The sequence below is a fragment of the Apodemus sylvaticus genome, chromosome 22 (genome assembly GCF_947179515.1).
Source record: "Apodemus sylvaticus chromosome 22, mApoSyl1.1, whole genome shotgun sequence".
Taxonomy (NCBI): domain Eukaryota; kingdom Metazoa; phylum Chordata; class Mammalia; order Rodentia; family Muridae; genus Apodemus; species Apodemus sylvaticus.
The window spans coordinates 12,777,146-12,797,590 of record NC_067493.1 but is presented as its reverse complement, the minus strand read 5'-3'; the positions used below and the strand labels follow the sequence as shown (position 1 = coordinate 12,797,590).

Sequence of the window (20,445 nt, the reverse complement as noted above, 5' to 3'; positions counted from 1 at the left end):
AGTGTAGCAACATGAGCTTATGGACACCACTGTGTCAAATTGTACACATAGGGAAAAAAGGACAGCAGTTTGCAGTACTGGTAACCACTAGAGAAAACCTATGATGAAGGGTTCACACTGAAGGACCTCAGGAAGTGACCTCACTTACTTAACGGTCCAGATGGAACTCCGAATGATGGTTACCAGGTAACCAGAGGCCAACAGTAGCCTTACCTGACTTATTTGTCTGGAGGTGCTTGAGACAGAAGGATGTTCTCTTGTTTCTGGCGTTCAAGTGGCGCTGACCACAAAAAAGCTAAGAGGGGTCGCCTTGGCCACATTTGGAGACGTTGGATACGCCCTTTGACACACTGCTGGCGTGTATCCCACAGGGATCCTGAGGTAACAGGCGAGAGCCTTTAGCAGGGAACTTTCTGGTTGGTCCCCCTGATTCTCTGAGGTCCCTGCCTGGGTGTGTGTTCCTGTGAGACACTAAGGAACATTCTTTTATGCTCACTCTTCAGGGTACAGTAATGGATTGCTGATGTCTCTCAGAGTTTGTACATTTAAACACCTTTGCCTTCCTAGGTCTGTCCTCAGAATAAAAAGAAGACAGGCTCTCTGCCCAAGCCCCCCAGGTTCAACTATAGAACCACAGAATATATTGAACAAATGGTAGAGTATTTACCAACTGCAGTTCGGTACAACGACCACCTCTCGATCAGCATTTTTCTTACTGTTTACCACAAGTATGTTACCACCTGGGAGGTGCTGGACCTGATAATGACAATGTGAGTGGCTACAGGCAACATGGGTTTAGGATAGATGTGCTCTTCTTCAGGCCTCTGTGCTCCCTCAGAACAAGGTTTATTGTACCCTGGCAGTGTTGGTCCTGGATCTGGGTCTGCAAAGTGACATGGCCACATGTGGGGTTGGGGTCCTCTGGTTTGTGTCTTTCACTGTCCCCAGGGAGTGTCAAACACTTCCCTTACTTGTACATTGGGTAGAGCTGTTTTCCCATTTGTATAAAAGGTTCTAGGCCCTATCAGACCTATATGGGATTAATGGAACCAGAGAGATAAAGGACCACCCAAGAAGCCTGGAACCGAGCAAGAGCCCTAGTAGGGAGCAGTGAGGCTTCCACACATTGACTGAACATCTCATGACACAGGACCTCAGCATGGAAGTCAGAGCAGGGCAGAGAGCACCCAGGATCCCCACTCCCTTTCTAGATTCTTCAGATTCAAGTAGCTCCCTGTAGATCTATTAGTAGTTGGGGAAACAAGGCCTTAAGTGTGACACCCTGATATAATGCCACAGGTATGCATCCTTCCAGCCTGACTCACTGGAGGACCAGCAAACAAAGAGGTGAGTGGGTTTCAGGTGAAACTGAGGTAAGAGACAATCTGTGCAGTGGGATGTGGTCGGGGATGGGGAGAGAAAAGGGAGGTAAGGGCCCATCTGTGGTGTGTGTGCGGAGGAGGGTGGTAAGGGCCTTTGTGTACCATGGGGTGGTTGGGGTTAGTGCTGAGGGCTAAAGGCTTGAAAGGTGCCCTGTTTTGGGGATTACCACTAGAGGGATGGTACTTGAGAGGTCACCTGTTGGTGGATAAAAATGGAGGTCTCCAATGGACTCCATGGTTCTGAGGAGCAGAGGCAAGGATGGAATATGAAGGGCCCTGTTTGAATCCATCACCATTAAAGCCCAGTGCCATCTTTCATCCAAGAGACACAATGTGTCTGGAGCCCTCTCCACATAACCTCTCACTCCTGACCACTATTCCTATGAGTAGGCAGGGTGGCAGTTACTGCCTCATCTGATGGGGGCCACGGCTCCACTGATGAAGCAAGGCCAGGCTTCTGACTCCACTTCCCTCCATCCTCCTCTTCCCCACAGCGACATATTCAGTTTTCTATCCCGCTGGTTTGAGAAATTTCCTGATAGTTTTAGTAAGGACCCAGATATGGCCATCGTCAGGCGATTAATGACCTACGTGGAGCTCAATGTGCCTTCTGAAGAAGTACATGCCCGAGCCACGGAGCTGCTCTCAGTTCTGGAGGAGGAGGAGGCCAAAAAGCTAAAGCTTGAGAAAGGTGAGGAGGCCTGGGGTGGGTTGCCTGGCAAGGTAGGAAGGAGTTTTGGTGATGGGTTCCACCAGGGAATTCTCCAGAGCTTTGGCCTGAAGCCAGGGCTGCACAACAGTCAGGTAAGCTGTCCTACTGTGAGTAGAGGACAGGGGATACTCTGGCATGAAAATGTCTTGTATGACCATCAATGCCATCGTGGAAACTTACCCCATCCTAGGTCTTCACTGAAATCCCTTCTCCTTCTCCCCTTAGCTTGTACAACAACACCAGCAGAGCCCCCAGTGCAGGATGCCTCAGTGATGCAAGAGAGTCTGACGGTGAGGCCAGCTTCTGAGGCAGAGCCACAGGGAGACCTGCCACCCCGGGAGGACACTGCGCTCTTGGAAACAACACCTCTGGAACCATTTGAGCCAGAAGCTGGTCGAGTGCAGCTTCCAAGTTCAGATCCAGCTCTGCCCACATCACCTGATACACAGTCACCTATAGATGTATCTGCAGATGGGTCTGCAGATATGGCCGCAGATGTGTCTGCAGATGTGTCTGCAGATGTGTCTTCAGATATGGCCGCAGATGTGTCTGCAGATGTGTCTGCAGTTGTGTCTGCAGATATGGCTGCAGAAATGTCTGCAGACGTGGGTGCCAATGTTTCAGCTTCTGGGCACCTATTTCTACATTCTGTTGTGCAATTAGATGAACCAGAATGTTTTTTCCCACTGCCTGAGGTGGATATATAGCTAGGACAATTATCTTCTGATTTGTAATCAGCAGTGGTTCCCACCTAACCTGTTTTTATTTCTTTAAAGTATCTCCTTTTATTTGTTTGATTATTTTCTTTCATATCGTTGCTTTGAGTGTTGAATTTTTATTTATGTTTGGATTTTAATAAAAATAATCTCTTTATTCATCTTAAATTATATAGTTCATTTCCTAAGTGGTACAATCTACTCTTGTCTACCTATAGACTGCATTTCTGAGACAAACAGGTCAATCACAGGAATGGAGCCCTGGCAGGCCACCTGGATATAGGTAAAGCAAGCCACTGATGTTGCAGTAATTGGGCAAATACCAACAGTGGTGAACAGTATAAACTATGTGACTGTGACCTGGAGGTCTTGGTCTCAGCAGTGCCCCTAACAGTTAGGGAAACAGATTCTAGAGCCCCATATCACAGCTGATGGACAGAGGTCTCTACTTTCTGGTTTTTTGAAATTAGCAGCATAGGAATCATAAGCACATTCCAACTGACTACTACGGACAGCAGGGGAATTCTTAAGCAAAAGTCCCTATGGCATTGTGAGGGACCCAGCAACAGTTCATATCAGGAATTAGGAGATGCTGCCTTCTCGTTCCTGCCTGGGTTTCTGCCCTGTCTTCACTTCATGACGGACAGTAATCTGAAAGTGAGATAAATCAAGGCTTTTCTGAAATGGTTTTTGGTCAGTGTTCTAACACAGCAATAGAAAAGAAAACTAAGAGACTCTAGCATCAGGCAGGAGCCCCTAGCTCAATGCTAAGCCAGTTTTATAGCTTGGTGAGCACTGGATTCAGAGAGAGTACAGCTCAACAAAAACTAAGAGCAGAGGGACTGAGGAAGAATCCTCATGTCAAACTCCTGCTTCCACCCACATGGACATAGAGATGAACACAAACACACAAGTTCACACATACAATACGCGTGCACATAGACATACACATACACAGACATGGTAAAATTTCCAGAGTTACAGCTATTATCCAAAGTGACTATTGCTCCAGATTTGTCTATTACATTGATTCAATATCTCTGTATGCCAAAGTTTTCTTAAAACAGATGAAGTATCTAGCTTCAAGCTGGTAGAATGATAAGAAAGACCAAGATGCAGAAACCAGGCTTCCAAAAATAATATTGTTGGGTTTACTGTAAAAATGATCTCTTGGGGCTAGAGAGATGATTTAGATGATAACAACACTGGCTGCTCTTCTCAAGGAAGACACTGTCCCTAGTACCCACATGGTTGTTCACAACTATCTGGAACTCCAGTTCCAGAGGATATGACTCCTCCTTTGTGGGCACTGCATGTATGCAGTACACAGATGTTCATTACAGGTAAACCACTCATATACAAAAAGCAATTTTTAAAAACATTTTTTATAGATGACTCCATGAATTATTATTTTTATTCCTGAATATGATTTTCCCAATACAGTATCTTACAGACTGGTGTGGCTTTTAAATGTAATTGGTTAAAATGAAGTACAAACAAAGGTGACATTCCTCAGCTGTTCTGATTGGTATTCAGATGCTCACTAGCTACAGCAGGTAAGGTACATGTGGGCACGCTTTGTCAGGAAGTCCTGTTTCCTCAGTGTTCAAAAAGCAGAAACTAAAGGTGGTCAAGCTTTTCTTTCATTTTAAGAATTTATTTATGTGCATTAGTGTTTTGCCTGCATGTATGTCTGCACAGGAGAGTCAGATCACCTGGAACTGGAGTTACAATGGGTTGTGAGCTGTCATGTGGGTGCTGGGACCTGAACCCAGACCCTCTGGAAGAGCAGCCAGTGCTGTTAACTGCTGAGACATCTCTCCAGTGCCCACTCAAACTTCTCAAATGTGTCACCTGGCTTTGACCATTCTCAACTAAACATTTTCTAGCTAAAGTTATACATCCAAAGTATTCATGAGCATCATCATAAAAATCACTAATTATTAAATAATCTAATTTGAAAAATTGGATATAAAAATGCAATTTTGGAAAAAACTGAGTGTGTGCCGCCTAAATTCTGTAATCTGATAATAAGCTTCTAACCATATTTTATTTTGTCTTGCAAAAAAAAAGCAATCTCTATTTTGCACATCCTCAATAGTTTTTCTTTGCCAAACTGTAGTGAGAGTACACATACTTGTATACACATGGCTGCATAAACAGACAGACAGACATATCTGAGACATACATGTACATATGCAGACACACCCATATACATATATGCACATATATATGTATACACTGAAACTCATGAATACACAAAAAGGCACAATTTAACCAAACATACATGCACAGACACAGAAATACATGCTTGCACACACCAACACATATTTACACAAACATACGTATATACATATATGTAGACATTCATGTACACATGCATATATCCAGACACACTTATATACATATATACATAAACCGAGACACACTTATATACAGACACATGTATATGTATAAGCATATGTATATGCATATGTATATACTACACATACACGTTCTCACTGAACATGCAGACAATCATGCATGCACACACAATTGCACATGTGAGAGCCAAACACAGACACACTTCATCTGTAGCCCATTGGTCCTCCACCATACTGCTCTCCCTGAGCTGTGACTCTCTTTGGAGATTCTCCTCATCCTTCTACATCCATCTTTGGTCCTGATCTGTGATGGGAGAGCTTATCACACATACCTCCTGGAGTTGCTGCAGTGATTACCTGAGATCTGGGCATCTCACTTGAGGATGAATGGGAGAAATATTACTAAATATCAAGCCTTGGGGAGGGAGTAATGAAGACAGGTCCAATGCATGTAATTTCACATTAATGACAGAAAACAGCTTCCAAGCAGAAATGTGTAATTCATGTGCTTCTGGACTTAGAACAAGGCTATAACTGATAAAAAAGGGGGGCTTATACTGGACCCACCTGACCTGTGTGTCCAATGCATACATTTATTGTATCTTGTCTCATCTAATATTGAGATGGGTTCATGGAGCATGCTTAGTTTAGCAAATCAGAACTTTCACACTCAGATAGAAAAATCCTAGTTGAGTAGTAGGTAAGGCAACATCAGTGGGTTTAAGTCCTGGGCTCCAAAACCATCTCTGGGGTGTCACCACATCTTAACATGTACATGTTAGCTACTCACATTGGGAGAACAAGGGGGATCCCAGACACCACCTCTGTGCCTGAGACCAAAAACTCACAAAAAGGAAGCAGCTTCACTAATGGCCATTTTGACCACTTGGAATATGGTCTCTTGGCATCAAGATTTTCTTAGAGGAAACTGTCTGAAACAGTGTCACGATCTGGAGGATGAAGAGACTTACCGAAAACAACAGGCTTCAAAGCTGAGGAAACAGGTTCAGACCAGCTGGCTGTAGAGTCCAGAAAACTTTTGCTCAGGTCTGCTCACTGCTACTGCTTAGTGCTCTTTCTGGAATGTAAGTGACAGGGCTGTGAGGCTGGTGTGAAGTTTGGCGAGATGATGCAGTTCCAGTCCAGACTTCCTTTGGTGATGAGCAATAATGTGAAAGGGTAAGCTGAATAAATCCTTGTCCCCACAACTTGATTCTTTGTCATGATTTTTGTGCAAGAATACAAACCCTGACTAAGACAGTTCCCATTTTGATGACTTGATACCAGGAAATGTTCAAAGGAAGAATACATAACAAGGAACAAAGAATTGGGAAAATAACAAGAACTGAATACAATTAAATGAAAAGAAATGACTTAGTTAAATGGGGGTGATTTTCCTTGAAGGAGAAAGCAATAATATTCAACAACCATTTTTTCAAAGAATTTTAATTATGTGAACTTAGGAGGTCTGTGTGGATATGTACACATGAGTGCAGTACCCACATGGGCCAGAGGAGGGCACCCAAGCCCCTGGAGCTGGAGTTTCAGGTGCTTGTGAGCCAGCTGACATAGGCTCTGGGAAAGAACTCAGCTCCTCTGGAAGAGCAGTAGATGACCTTAACCACTGAGCTTGTTCCCCAGCCAACCTCAACCCTTTTAAAGCTAAAAATCTGTCTATAACTCCTGGAATAAGTAAGTGTCTCTGTACCTCCAGATGCTAGGTCCAGACCAAAACAAAAATCCTAATGCAATGAGAAAAATCCAAACTTGGGTATATTAAAATACTACTGCATGTTGAAGGCGAGTTCACAGTCTCAGTTTACAAAAACACCTTGACCTACATTCATGTTTTATTTAGACAAATTAAACTTTATTGGGTCCTTTCCAAGTGGTAGACTATAGAATCCAAGAATAAAATTACTGTGCTTCAAATTTCCCATAGAAGGAGTTTACAGATAAATCAGGACTCTCTCTCTCTCTCTCTCTCTGTCTCTCTCCTATCTGTCTATCTATCTATCTATCTATCTGTCTATCTCATTTACCCCAATAACTTAACGAAGTCTGTAGAAGACTGGTCCTTGCCTCTCCCTGTAGGAAAAGTTTACATTTTCAGCCACCCAAGTAGGACTCTCCTAGACTCCAGACACGTTGTTTGGTTAAGAAATGCAACTCCAAACTTTACTGAAAATTCCATAAGGTTTTTTGTTTGTTTGTTTGTTTTTTTTTTTTTTGGTGGTGATGGTGATGGTGGTGGTAGTGGTGTGTGTGTGTGTATTTAAAATATTCTACTCAAATTAGTGGTGGTGGTGGTGTGTGTTTGTGTGTGTGATATTTTTAAAATATTCTACTCAAAGCAATCTGTATAAAGAACCAAATTCCAAGATAATCTGTGCTCAAGTGAATATTTTCATTTCTTCTCTAAACTTATTTTCAAGTGAAAAGTCTATTAGTTGGTGCCCAACTCTAGAATATGATTCAGAGAGAGAGAATGTTCATGCTATGTAGCCCAGGATAGCTTTAGACTTGTGATCCTCCTGTCTCTGAGTCCCAGGCCTGTACTTTCATACTGGACTTGAAATCTATGGAAAAGAAATCATATTCTAGCCAGGACTACATAGCAAGATGCTGGCTCAAGGGGTTGGAGAGATGGCTCAGCAATTAAGAGCACTGAGTGCTCTTTCAAAGGTCCTAAGTTCAAATCCCAGCAACCACATGTTGACTCACAACCATCCTTAATGAGATGTGATGCCCTCCTCTGGGGTGTCTGAAGACAGGCACAGTGTACTTACACATAATAAATAAATAAATCTTTTCAAAAAAAGATGCTGTCTCAAAAACAAAACAGAACATGAGCACACACAAACATAAAAATCTAGATTATTTATTTATTTATTTATTTATTTATTTATTTATTTATTTATTTATTTTTTGAGACAGAGTTTCTCTGTGTTGCCTTGGCTGTCCTAGAAGTCAATCTGTAGAACAGGCTGGCCTCAAACTCAGAAATCCACCTGCCTCTGCCTTCCAAGTGCTGGGATTAAAGTTATGTGCCACCACTGCCTGGCTACCTAGATCATTTTATGAACTGTTTTCTACAGAAGAGATATTTATGTTGTGTGCTGGTACTCACCCCACCCATTGGCTTTAACCCACTTCTGTCTGAGAAAATAAAATGTGAAACTCTCACTTCTTTGGACCTAAAGGAAGCTCAGTAGATCAAATGTTTCGGGTTAAGGTTAATAGAACTTTTAATGCTTCAAAAGAAAAGGTTACAGATAAATGCCCAATGGAAGAGAGGTGGCTTAAAATGTCTTTGATGTCCCTCTTGAGAAAGATTGCTTTGTGGTGAATTCAGTTGGAGTGCTGAGCCTAGAGAGCAAAGGTTTTCATGTTAATTACCCCAAGATGAATTCATGTGTGCAGTGTCCACAGACACACATGCACATACACACACACATGCACATGTTGAAGTTTCTAGAAATCACTGCCTTCAGAACATGACAATTAGATTATAAACAGCGAGATGCTGATATGGAACCTATGCAGTGCCCGTTCTCCAAGCTATGTATTGGGAAACTCTAGGAAAGGTTTGAGGTTTGGACCCATTCTGTTTATTCACTAACCCTCATGAGAATAAACACATAAATGTGTATCTTATTGCGATATTTACATATTCTGTTTACATTTTGAAAATTTGACACTTTTCTTTTTGAGACTCTAAAGTGAGACTCTAAAGTGTCACCTACTCAGCAACAGCATCAGTGCCAGTTAGTGACACTCTCAGCCACAACCCAGAGTACAGGGTCCAGAATCTGGATTTTTTAAATTATTTTTTACATTTATTTATTTTTTTAACGTATGTGAGTACACCATTGCTGTCTTCAGACACACCAGAAGAGGTCATCAGATCACAACACAGATGGTTGTGAGCCATCATGTGCTTGCTGGGAATTGAACTCAGAACCTCTGGAAGGGCACTTGGTGCTCTTAACCTCTGAGCCATTTCTCCAGCCCCAGAATCTGGACTTTTAACAAAATTCCATGAGGATTCATATTTTTACAGTTTTAGGTATGAAATATTTCTGACCCCTATCTTCGTTTTTAATAGCATCTACTTTCTGTCCTGCTTCGACTCCTGGGGAAATGTATGGATGTTTCTGTTCCTCAACTTGGCTCTTTGATTTAGGAGTCTAAGTAAGGACGCCCCTGTCCCCCATCTCAGCTACCATGACAGGTGAAAGGACTCTCTACCATCTGCATCTTGAATGGAGCAGGGGCCTGTCGCTCAGTGACAGCGATTGCCTAGCAGGGGCAGAGCTCTGTATTTAAACCTTAGCAAAGGAAAGGAAAAAACAGAGGGAAAAACCAAGCAGACTTGACTGAAATAAAGGAAGTAAAAAAATAAAATGAGACAGAATTCAAGTAGTCACCTCCTGGGTAAATAAGTAACCTGGACTAATTAAGGAGTCTGATAAAATTGTTAAATTGTCTGGCAAATACAAATATTTCTACTAAAAAGATTATAAATTCCTTGGTAAGTAGTAGTTGTAATTATATGGAATAAGGGGCTGGAGAGATGGCTCACTGGTTAAGAGCACTGACTGCTCTTCTGCAGGTCCTGAGTTTAAATCCCAGCAACCACATGGTGGTTCACAATCATCTGGAAAAGATCTGACACCCCCTTCTGATGTGTCTGAAAACAGCTACAGTGTGCTTACACACAATAATAAATAAATCTTAAAGCCAAGGGGAGTGGGGCCAACCAGAGCAAGTAAATTTCAATTCCCAGCAACCACATGATGGCTCACAAGCATCAGTACAGCTACAGTGCACACACATCTATAAAAAAATAAATCTTTTAAAAAATTATATGTAATAAAAGATTTTCTGCTGTCCTAGAGTGTCCCAGAATGACAATTTTCCATAATGTAAACACATTTAAACACACACACACACACACACACACATTCATATCCTTGCACACACATACCTATATTGTAATATGAGCCAATTACTTGGTGGTTATCTTTATTAAAAGACAAGAAACCTCATATAAAATAACTTATGTCCAAAAACTCTTCACAATTTTAACAGTAAAAACTGAAGAAAACCCTTCCAAATAAAATCAGGTTTTTTTAAGAACATGGGCCAAAAGCAACTTCTGGGATAGCAAGATGGCTCAGCAGGTAAAAGGCGCTTGCCACCAAGCCTAACAACTCAGGTTCAATACCTAGAAGCTACATGTAGAGGGAGAGAACTGAAATTGGAATGCTCCAGACTGTTCTCTGGCCTCCATACTTGTACCATGCTTCACATGCATGAACACAGACAGACATGCACACACTCATACACAAATTAATGTAAGAAAACTTTAAGCACCCACTGAATACTTATCTACAAGACCATTTCAACCAGCGACCCATGTACACAAACATTTACCCACATTGGTTGTTGGTCCACACGTAATTTTAGATGGGAACCCTTTTCTTAATTATAGACCCCAGATTATGTGTTCAAAGCAGCATTCTTTGGAATGAAGCATTTAGATAACATTATGTAGGGGCAGGGAAGGAACAGTGGAGAGCCTGCCTTCAGTTCTAGTCCACCCTGCAGATCTAAGGCGTCAGCCTGCTTCTTTACTTCCTCTGAAACTCAGATTCTCTCGCTGCAAAGGTTTGTTTTCACAGTTACATTTCAAAAGAAAGAAAGGAAAGCAAGTAAAGCAGCAGCTTTGTGGTTGAGAACACACATGGGCCAGGCAGACCTGACTGTTCTCCTGTACATCCTACTAGAGAGGCACAAACGAGAGCTCTCATTCCCATAAAGCATCATCTGCTGCTTTAAGGACCCATTATATTTCCCTGCTCATGTCTAAACTAAAGTACTGGGGCTACAGAGATGGCTCAGGGGTTAAGAGCACTGACTGCTTTGGGGGACCACCCAGGTTCTATTCCCAGCATCCACACGGAGGCCCACAAACAGCTGTAACTTCAGCTCCAGGCCAGGTGGATCCCTGTGGCCTCTCATGGCACCTGCACACCTAGGTATGAAAGTTGTAAGTCAAATGGATACAGAAATAAGATATTTAAATAAATGAATACAAAGACTCAACCTATTCTTTCTACCAAGCCCATCCTGCACTCAAAATAAATGTTTTAAAGCTGTCAGCTGGACGGGGTTGATCATGCAGGGCTGAAAATCCTTTCCCACTTTTTCAATATTTAATTTCTTTTCATGCAGCCATGGGTTTGGCATGCAGGCTTTGGCAAATGGTCCTAAAATCACAATGGCCATACTGATTGGGAAAAGTCTTTGAGGGGGATCTTTTCCAAATGACCCCCCCACCACCACCAAGGGCCCTGAAATACTGGTCTTGATGTGCCATTCAGGAATCCTTCAACTTCCTGTATAGACACAGCCATGAGCCCATTGCAAACAGAGGGACAGTGTTTGTGTCTGTATCCATCTGCTGTCACAGAAAATGACCTTGTTCAGTATTTTAAGTTGCTTCTTCTAGTAATTTCCCAGACAAACCTTTGCTTTCTGAATGCAGGCAGCAGAGTCCCTGTTGCACTGAGGATGTCTTGTGGTGAAAGGAAATTAAACTTTTCACCAACAGAAAGGTGGTCATTCTTCTTGTGAGCACACAGGACACAGCTGGAACACATCAGTCATGGTAGCTGGGCATTCCACAAACCTAGTGGATAAGGTAGGAGTCCACCTGCTTCAGATGCATTTTGTGTTACCAACAGCATGAACCAGAAAATTTCCATTTATAATATTTCATTAATTCTATTCATCTTAACCAAGAATAAAAATGTATTCAGAAACATGGGTATGAAAAGTGATGCTTGTATATTCTATGTAGTGTCACACCCATTTATTATATCATAATATATTAAAAACAAATATAATCTAATTTTGATAGATACTAATATTATCTCCTTTGTTTTCTGAAAACTGCCAGACTAGAGTTTTAAAAATCACAATGACAAATTTAATCAGTGCTATCTCATGTGTAATTGAAACATTATTTTCATGACTCACTTTAGAAAGGATATTTCAAAAACGGTATTGAAAAATGTCTCTTTTAATAATAGGTTGCCATGGCAATATTGCAATTAGTGATCTAACTACCACAGTTAACCATGCACACCAAAGTGTAACACAGAGAAACTGCAAAGTGATTCTTACCAGCAGTCACTGCTGCTGAAAGTAAAGCAAGAATAAAGTAGTTCATGCGCTTGTTATTGGCAAGTTATTACTGAGTTCGTGGAAATAAACATAAGCCCTTCAAAATGTAATTATATAAACTCCAGTATAAAGCTCCAATCTTGTTAGATACATGCAGAATGGAAGATCTACATTGATTTAAAAAAAATGTTCAAAAAAAGTAGTTCCTTCTCCAATTTCCTTTAAAAATCTGATTTATTTCTAAGCCTAGGTTAAAAATTCTGAGACTAGTAAATATTTCGTGGCCATATGTGATCCCACTACACCCTCAAAACAAACAAACAAACAAACAAACAAACAAACAAACCAACAAACAAATCCTAACTCCCAAACCAAACAACAGAATTCTGAGGCAAGAAGTCGAGTTTTTTAAAACACTGGTAACTTGATTCCCACTGTCAACACGAGTCTAAAAGATGTCACCGCTTCTGCTTGAGAGATCTAATGTAAAGAATTTAAGGGAAGGAAATCACTGGCTGTCCTGGGCAATAGGGCCACTTAGTATAGTCAGCATCCCATGGGGAGAAGGCTGCTATGTGTCCCTGGGAGACTGAGCTCTCTGAGACAGCGTGGAAGGGATGCACCCACAGCAAATGAGGCAGAGGGCTTTCTGGATCTCTTGGTTTCTGAAAGAATGTATGATGGAGTTGATGATGGAATTTCATCAACATGCACACTGCACCAGAATACTGTGGACAGCTGGGGAATGCTTAAGTGGAGGTCCCAATGCAGGTCTGAGGGACCCACCAAACACTACTTATCAGGGATTGGGAGGTGCTGTCAGTATGGCTCCTGCTGAGAAAGTGTAGAGACCTGAGTTGTGATCCCCATCATTCACATAGAAAACTGGTGTGATCATGTGCATTGGATACCATGAGTGCTGGTGTTTTGTTTAGTTTTGGTTTTTGTTTTGTTTTTTTGCCCCATCTATTATTGCCCTGGGTAAAGTTGGTACCTGTCACCCACAGAGACACACACAGACATATACACACATACACACACAAACACTCACAACCAAGTGCACACACAAAATTTGGCTGTGAAAGTACTGAAACACACAACAGACACCTCAAAAAACTTAAAACTTTATTCTGGAGACAAATATGGGTTTTCATGGCCCCTTAACTGCACACTCCCTCTATGTGGTAACACTTTGAAGTTTTCACATTACCTATACAAGAGAAGTTAGAAATGAAGGTACTTTTCAAGTGTATTGATGTAAATATCATCTGGTAGGCAAGTTAAAGGAAATAGGGGAATCTGGGGGCTGGAGAGAGGGCTCAGCAGTTAACTGCACTGGCTGCCCTACTTAAAGACTACGGACAGTACCTCCCACCATTTCACATGATTAGCCCTATAAAACGAAAAGTCTGCCCTGTGGTAGAGTGGGCACCTGGGGGACATCCTCTCCCACCCCCTCACACAAGACTTAAAGACTTGGGTTTAGTTCAGCACACATATGGTTGCTCACAACCACCTGTCACTCCAGTTCCAAGAGATTCAACGTACTCTTCTGACCTCTGAGGGCCCTGCATACATGTGATGCATCAGCATACATGCAGAAAAAACACCCATACACATAAAAGAAAAATAAAACTTGGTGGGAGTGAGCCTGAGACATATGACCCTGCCTGGGGTCACCTGAGCAGCCAAGCAAGGAGCAAGCCTTAGACAACCAGCAGTCCAGCCCCAATGGGGCCCAAAAGAGGAGCTAGCCTAAGATGATCACCAGTCACTTGATGTGGGGCAAGCACAGGCATCCTCCATGTACGATGACCCATGTCCAGAGTCATTATGCACAAATGGGGCAGAACACTACCCCTTGCTGGCTGCTGCATTGGATGGCCCAGCAGGGGCAGGGCAGGAGAGCTTCCCCTGGTGGTGCCTGTGAGGGAGTCAGGAACCCTTGCAAGCAAAGAATTGTGAACAAAAGGGTATATTGTGAGACACACTGTGACACACTACAACTTCCACAAGGAGATTTTCTTCTCTGTTGGGGGTGTAGTTTGCAAGGGAGGAGGGCATGTATGAGGGGACAGGGAAATGAGTGGGATTGGGGTGCGTGGTATGACATTCTCAGAGAATCAATTAAAAGGTTTGAAATCAAAAAAACCAGTCTTTTATGTTTTTCACTGATTTTCCAAAGCTTTTGGCTATTTAGGAATTAACTTATCAAGCTCTGTTTAACTATCTTTTGTTGAGGTGTTTGGAATGACCTCTGTAAGAAACTCCTTTAATACCCTATGCCTCTGTGACTAGCAATGGATGAGGCTGTCCATCTAAACTTTATATATCTTGCACAAGTTTATATGGTTCTGCATCAGCTTAATAGATAAGAAACCAGTGAGTGCTATTTTATGAATATGTTAAAGTCTGCATTGTACCTGCACTCCCAACATACAAAATGGCCAGTGACATTTTCTGGACTTTTCTGCCTTTCCTCATCAATGCCATTCAGAGAGGAAACTGCCATTCAGGTTGTCCTGTCTATACCGTACCCTCTTTGAACAAACAAATATTCTATGGTGTGTATATGTTATAATTTTAACCTTAAAATATAGATTGGCTGTAACTAGCACTAAATGTGTCAGGTGTCCCAATTGTACCATGAATCACTAGGCTGGGGGTAACCTATTCTGCTCTGGCAGTGTGAACTCATTTCTAGGGTTGAGGGGACACTGAGGTATTTACAGTCCCATCAACCACACCAACACTTATTTATTTTTTCATGTTGATGGGCTCCCCTTTCTCTTCTTCTTGGCTCAAGTTGTTCACATTTCTCCATTCTGCCCAATGATGGGGAACATCTAAGCACAAAATGTAACAGCTAAATGTGGAAACTCAGGTCCCCAAAAGACACATCATCCTAGTCTTGAAGTGTTGAGTGGGATGCGATGATTTTCAGTTGATTTTATAATGGGTTCTCTGGTATGAAGACAAAAGGCCATCTAATAAGAATTCTAACCCAGAGGACTGACCATTGGAGAAGGACTATGGGTTTGTTTTCTACCTGTCCCAGATTTGTTCCTTAAGGAAACTCCCTCCCCATAATGGTCACCTCCTTGAATTTGCCATTAGTGAAAGTTGGAGACAGGAGTGTTCCAAGTCTCTTCCATTCATCATCCTCAGATATGGTAACGGCCTTTCTTATAAATCATGCTGGCTCAAAAGGTTAGAATTCAAATGGAAAGGCAATTTGCCCTGCAGAAGTTATGTGTACATCCATAACTCCAGGAAATAAAGCAAGCAAATAACAAGTAGTTCTTGGTCTTAAGTGGCAGGCCTTGCTTGTATTCAACACACTTCATAGAGATTACCTTGCCACCTATATAAACATAGGTGTCACCTATCCAGAGAGCATGGATTTACATCTTTAGTTTCAAGTATCTTCTTAAATGAAATCCCTGTGCACAGGAAAAAATGGTTATTTCATGGGAAAAGAAAAAAGCCCTACAGTATTCTTCAAGGCGGTGAAGAGTAAAGTGGGTTCAAGTGCCTTTGGGATTAAGGGCTAGAGAGATAGCTCAGAACCTAAGAGCACTTGTTGCTCTTGCAGACAACCGGTGTTGGGTTCTTAGCACCCATAGGTCAGTTCACAGCGATCAGTAATTCCCTGATATCTGACACCACTACATCCAAGCAGCATACATAACTACATTCTGGCAAAAACACTCATGCACACTATACTGGCTCATTTTGTGTCAACTTGACACAAGCTAGCATCATCAGAGAGGCAGGAGCCTCAGTTGAGAAAATGCTTCTGTGAGATCCAGCTATAAGATATCTTCTCAATTAGAGACATGGGCACATGGGTAAAGTTCCTGAACAGAACACCAATAAGCTTATGCTCTAAGATCAAGAATTGACAAATGGGACCTCATAAAATTACAAAGTTTCTGTAAAGCAAAGGACATTGTTAAAAGGACAAAAGGCAACCATCAATTTGGGAAAGGATATTCACCAACCCTACATCTGGGCTAATATCCAATATATACAAAGAAATCAAGAAGTTAAACCCCAGGGAACCAAATAACCATATTAAAAATTGGGTACAGATCTAAACAAAGAATTGTCACCTGAAAAAATTCAGATGGCCGAGAGGCACCTTAAAAAGTGCTCAACATCATTAGTCATTAGGGAAATGCAAATCAAAACAACCCTGAGATTTCACCTTACACCAGTCAGAATGGCTAAGGTAAAAAAACTCAGGAGACAGCAGGTGTTGGCAAGGATGTGGAAAAAGAGGAATACTCCTCCACTGCTGGTGGGGCTGTAAGATGGTACAACCACTTTGGAAATCAGTCTGGCGGTTCCTCAGAAAACTGGACATGACACTTCCAGAGGGCCCTGCTATACCTCTCTTCGGCATATACCCAATGGATTCCCCGGCATGCAATGAAGACACATGGTCCATTATGTTCATAGCAGCCTTATTTATAATAGCCAGAAGCTGGAAAGAACCCAGATGTCCCTCAAAGGAGGAATGGATACAGAAAATGTGGTATATTTACACAATGGAATACTACTCAGCAATGAATGAATTAGAAACAATGAATTCGCAAAATTTTTAGGCAAATGGTTTGATCTGGAAAATATCATCCTAAGTGAGATAACCCAATCACAAAAGAATACACACGGAATGCAATCTCTGATAAGTGGATATTAATTAGCCCAGAAGCTCTGAATACCTAAGGCACAAATCGCATAACAAATGACTCCCATGAAGAAGTATGGAGAAGGTCCTGATCCTGGAAAGGATTGATGTAGCATTGGAGAGGAATAAGGACAGAGAAAAAGGAGGGAGGTGATTGGAGAAGGGATGGAGAGAAGAAGGTCTATGGGACATATGGGGAGGGGGGAATCTGGAAAGGGGGAAATCATTTGGAATGTAAACAAAGAATATAGAAAATAAAAATATTAAAAAAAAAAGAAAAAGAAAAAAAGAAAAGCATGAGGATTGGGGATGGTAGTCCCAAGCACTCAGGAGGTCAAGTTTAATGGATCTTTGTGAGTTCAAGGATAGCTGCCCTTCACAGTTGACTTCTGGCTCCACCAGGGATACTCAGAGAGATCCTGTCTCAAAACAAACAAACAAACAAACAAACAAACAAAAAAGAGTTGGTGATCGAGAAATGGCTCAGCATTTAAGAGTGTTTGCTCAGCTTGCAGAGGACCTAAGTGTGGTTTCCAGTACCCATGATATCACTTTAGAACCAACAGAACTCCATTTCTGGGAGTTCTGACACCTATGGCTTCCAAGGACATATGCACAGCCATGCACATATACCGCCACAGACACACAATTAAAAATATATTAAAAAGATTAAGGGTTTATCTGTTATTATTAAGAATGAATATAATAACATGACAATCTTTTTATGCATTTGACTTTTTAAAAATTATTTTTATCTTTATGCATATGAGTGTTCTGCCTGCCTGTATATCTGTGTATCATGTGTGCACAGGGTCCACCAAGGAAGGAGGAAAGCATCAGACGACATGGGAGTGAACTTAGAGTTGCTTGAGAACCACTCAGTGTGGATTTTATTAACTGCTGAGACATCTTCTAGCCTCATAGAGAAATCCATTTAATTTTATAAAGTGGGACACAAGGAAAAAGGACGATTCTATTTCCTTGCTATGAATTTTCTTCTATCTTCCAAAACTGTATTTTGGGCCACAATGTGGCCCAAATGAAGCTAAAACTTCTTTATGATAAATGCTTGGAAAAAAGGAACAACACAAACTTCTTCTACCCAATAAAGAAAATCTATACAAACTCCTCAGCTGGCTTCATATGTGATGGGAAATGCCAAAATCAGGAGAAATTCAGAAGTCTACTCTGACTACAGGCATTCAGTCCCATCATAGAAGTGCCAGCTAGTGCAGTAAGGCAAGAACATTCCACTGCAGCCATAGGACGGTAAAGCAGTGAATAGAAGGGATCTCATTTTCAGGCCTCACCATGCTGTCCATGCAAAGCACACCAAAGTGTACACAGAATGAATGTATAGGACAAAGAAGTAAATTGAAAACCTCATAGGCCACAGGATTCAAATGCATTTGTATGCAATGGTGACAATAAGTGGGGAATAGTAAGGAAATGATGTCATAGCAACAACTACAAATTAAATACTTAAAGGATGAATGAACAGACTAAAAATCAGAGTCATATGGTAGCCACTGATCAGAAGACACAACACAATAAAAAGATCTCCCCTATACTTATTTCAATTTTTATCAGAAATCTCCCTGAGCCTTTACATTCCAAGTTATTCATAATAGGATAGAAAAGCAAAGGTTCAAGAACCAACCAAACAATTCTAAAAAAAAAAAATGTAGAAAGAATTATCCACATGATGACACTCGCCAAGAGGGAATGGTGCCCAGAAAAGAGAAGAACACAGCTATAATTGAATCAAACAGATGAGAAAATGCCCCCACTTACACAAGTAGTAAGTCTAATGAGTTTTGGAGGGAACACTTTCCACAAAACAGTATTGGAAAATTTGAACCTGCATGTTACATCACGAATCTTTACCTGACATTCATACCAAAACCAAAACAAGACCTTACAGACAGGTCATAGATGTAAACCTATAATATGGAACTACATGTAATCAATAAAAAAAAAAAAGAAGCAAAACAAGAGAAAACAGCCATGAATTAGGCATAGGTAGACTCACTTACAGGGGGGATTTCCCCTAGGTATTTGATTGTCTGAAAGAAACAACAGGAAGCCAATCACTAGGTGAAGATAAGGAGGCGGGATCTTACAGGAAGAACAGGAAGAGAAAGGGAGAAGCACACAGAGAGAGACAGAGACTGAGATGGGAGAGATAAGATGGAATCTGTAGGAAAGGATGATGAGCCAGATCCACGTGGTCCTAGGAGCCATAAGTACCAGGGAATTTCTTAGATAGATGATTTAATATTACAGGACACTTTTGTTTAACATAACTATATAAATTATATCAGTATCTATTGAGTTTGAGTGGGCATTTGGGGGTTTAAGGATTTACTACTATAAATCTGACTGGCAAATTACAAGCCTCTGGAGTTTTCATTTGACTTTCTTTTGACAGAGGTAGGGGATTAGAGGCAGGGACAGGAGTTTCCACAGGCTAGCCACAAGGGTGCAGAGCAATTCTGCAACAGCTGACTGAGAAATCTAGACAGACCACCACTTGGGGATGCCCATGAGTGTGGAGAGACCGCCATTGCTGTCATGTAACAGACCATGGCGTAGACTTTTTTATATGTACACGATCAATTTACTTTACCCTCTGTTCTTAGCTATAGTTTTGCAGAGTAATGGGTAGATACACACCTTGGTGAACAATCTGTCAGTGTGCACTCTATAACAAGGCCATTTGAGAGATTGCCAGATGCTGCTTAGTGAATCCATCGGTTTCCATGCCCATCTATCCATCTGTGATCTTTCCTGTCAACAGGAGCCTGATCCATCATGCTGAGCTTGCAGTGAGGGTGGCCATGACAGAGCCAACTTATCTTGCAATTAGCATTTTAGGAGGTTTATAATGGTCAGGCAATGCACAGGTCTCGTTCAACTGTGATAAAACACTGATTAAGAACAACGTGGGGAGGTAAGGATTTATTTGACTTCCATTTTCCAGTCACAGTCCATCACTGAGGGAAGCAGGCACTGGAACTCAGTGCAGGAAACTGGAGGCAGGAGGTGAAGCAGAGGCCATGAGGGAGCCCTGCTTACTCATCACAATACCCAGTCTGTGAGTGTGAAAGGCACTCATCACAATACCCAGTCTCTTTCTGCTCCTCTCTTTTGTCAAATAGGTCCATGGAAAATCAGTGGCCACAGTCTAGGTTGGTAGGGTTGCCAGGGCCAAGGCTCTGACCCCCAAAACCCCTGGAGTCTTCCCTGTCTATGTGCCCTCTGGTGGTTGTCAGAGGGACAGGAGCAGAACATTGAGGAGCTGGGCTGTCAGGAGACAAGCACATCTGTGCTGAGGACTAAACACTTGCCTGGTGTCCTGCTTTGGGGATTCCCACTAGAGGGA

General features: G+C 41.8%; 1 protein-coding gene across 1 annotated transcript in view; it reads left to right on the top strand.

Moving 5' to 3' along the window:
• Window positions 1-249: 249 nt before the first annotated feature.
• The window catches only part of LOC127673299 (uncharacterized), a 39,665-nt gene continuing 19,469 nt past the window's right edge, over window positions 250-20,445 (top strand). The window contains exons 1-5 of the mRNA XM_052168866.1: window positions 250-381; window positions 568-770; window positions 1,300-1,347; window positions 1,877-2,073; window positions 2,320-2,703. Coding sequence (XP_052024826.1) covers window positions 250-381; window positions 568-770; window positions 1,300-1,347; window positions 1,877-2,073; window positions 2,320-2,703 — 964 coding nt within the window. The remainder of the gene's footprint in view (window positions 382-567; window positions 771-1,299; window positions 1,348-1,876; window positions 2,074-2,319; window positions 2,704-20,445) is intronic.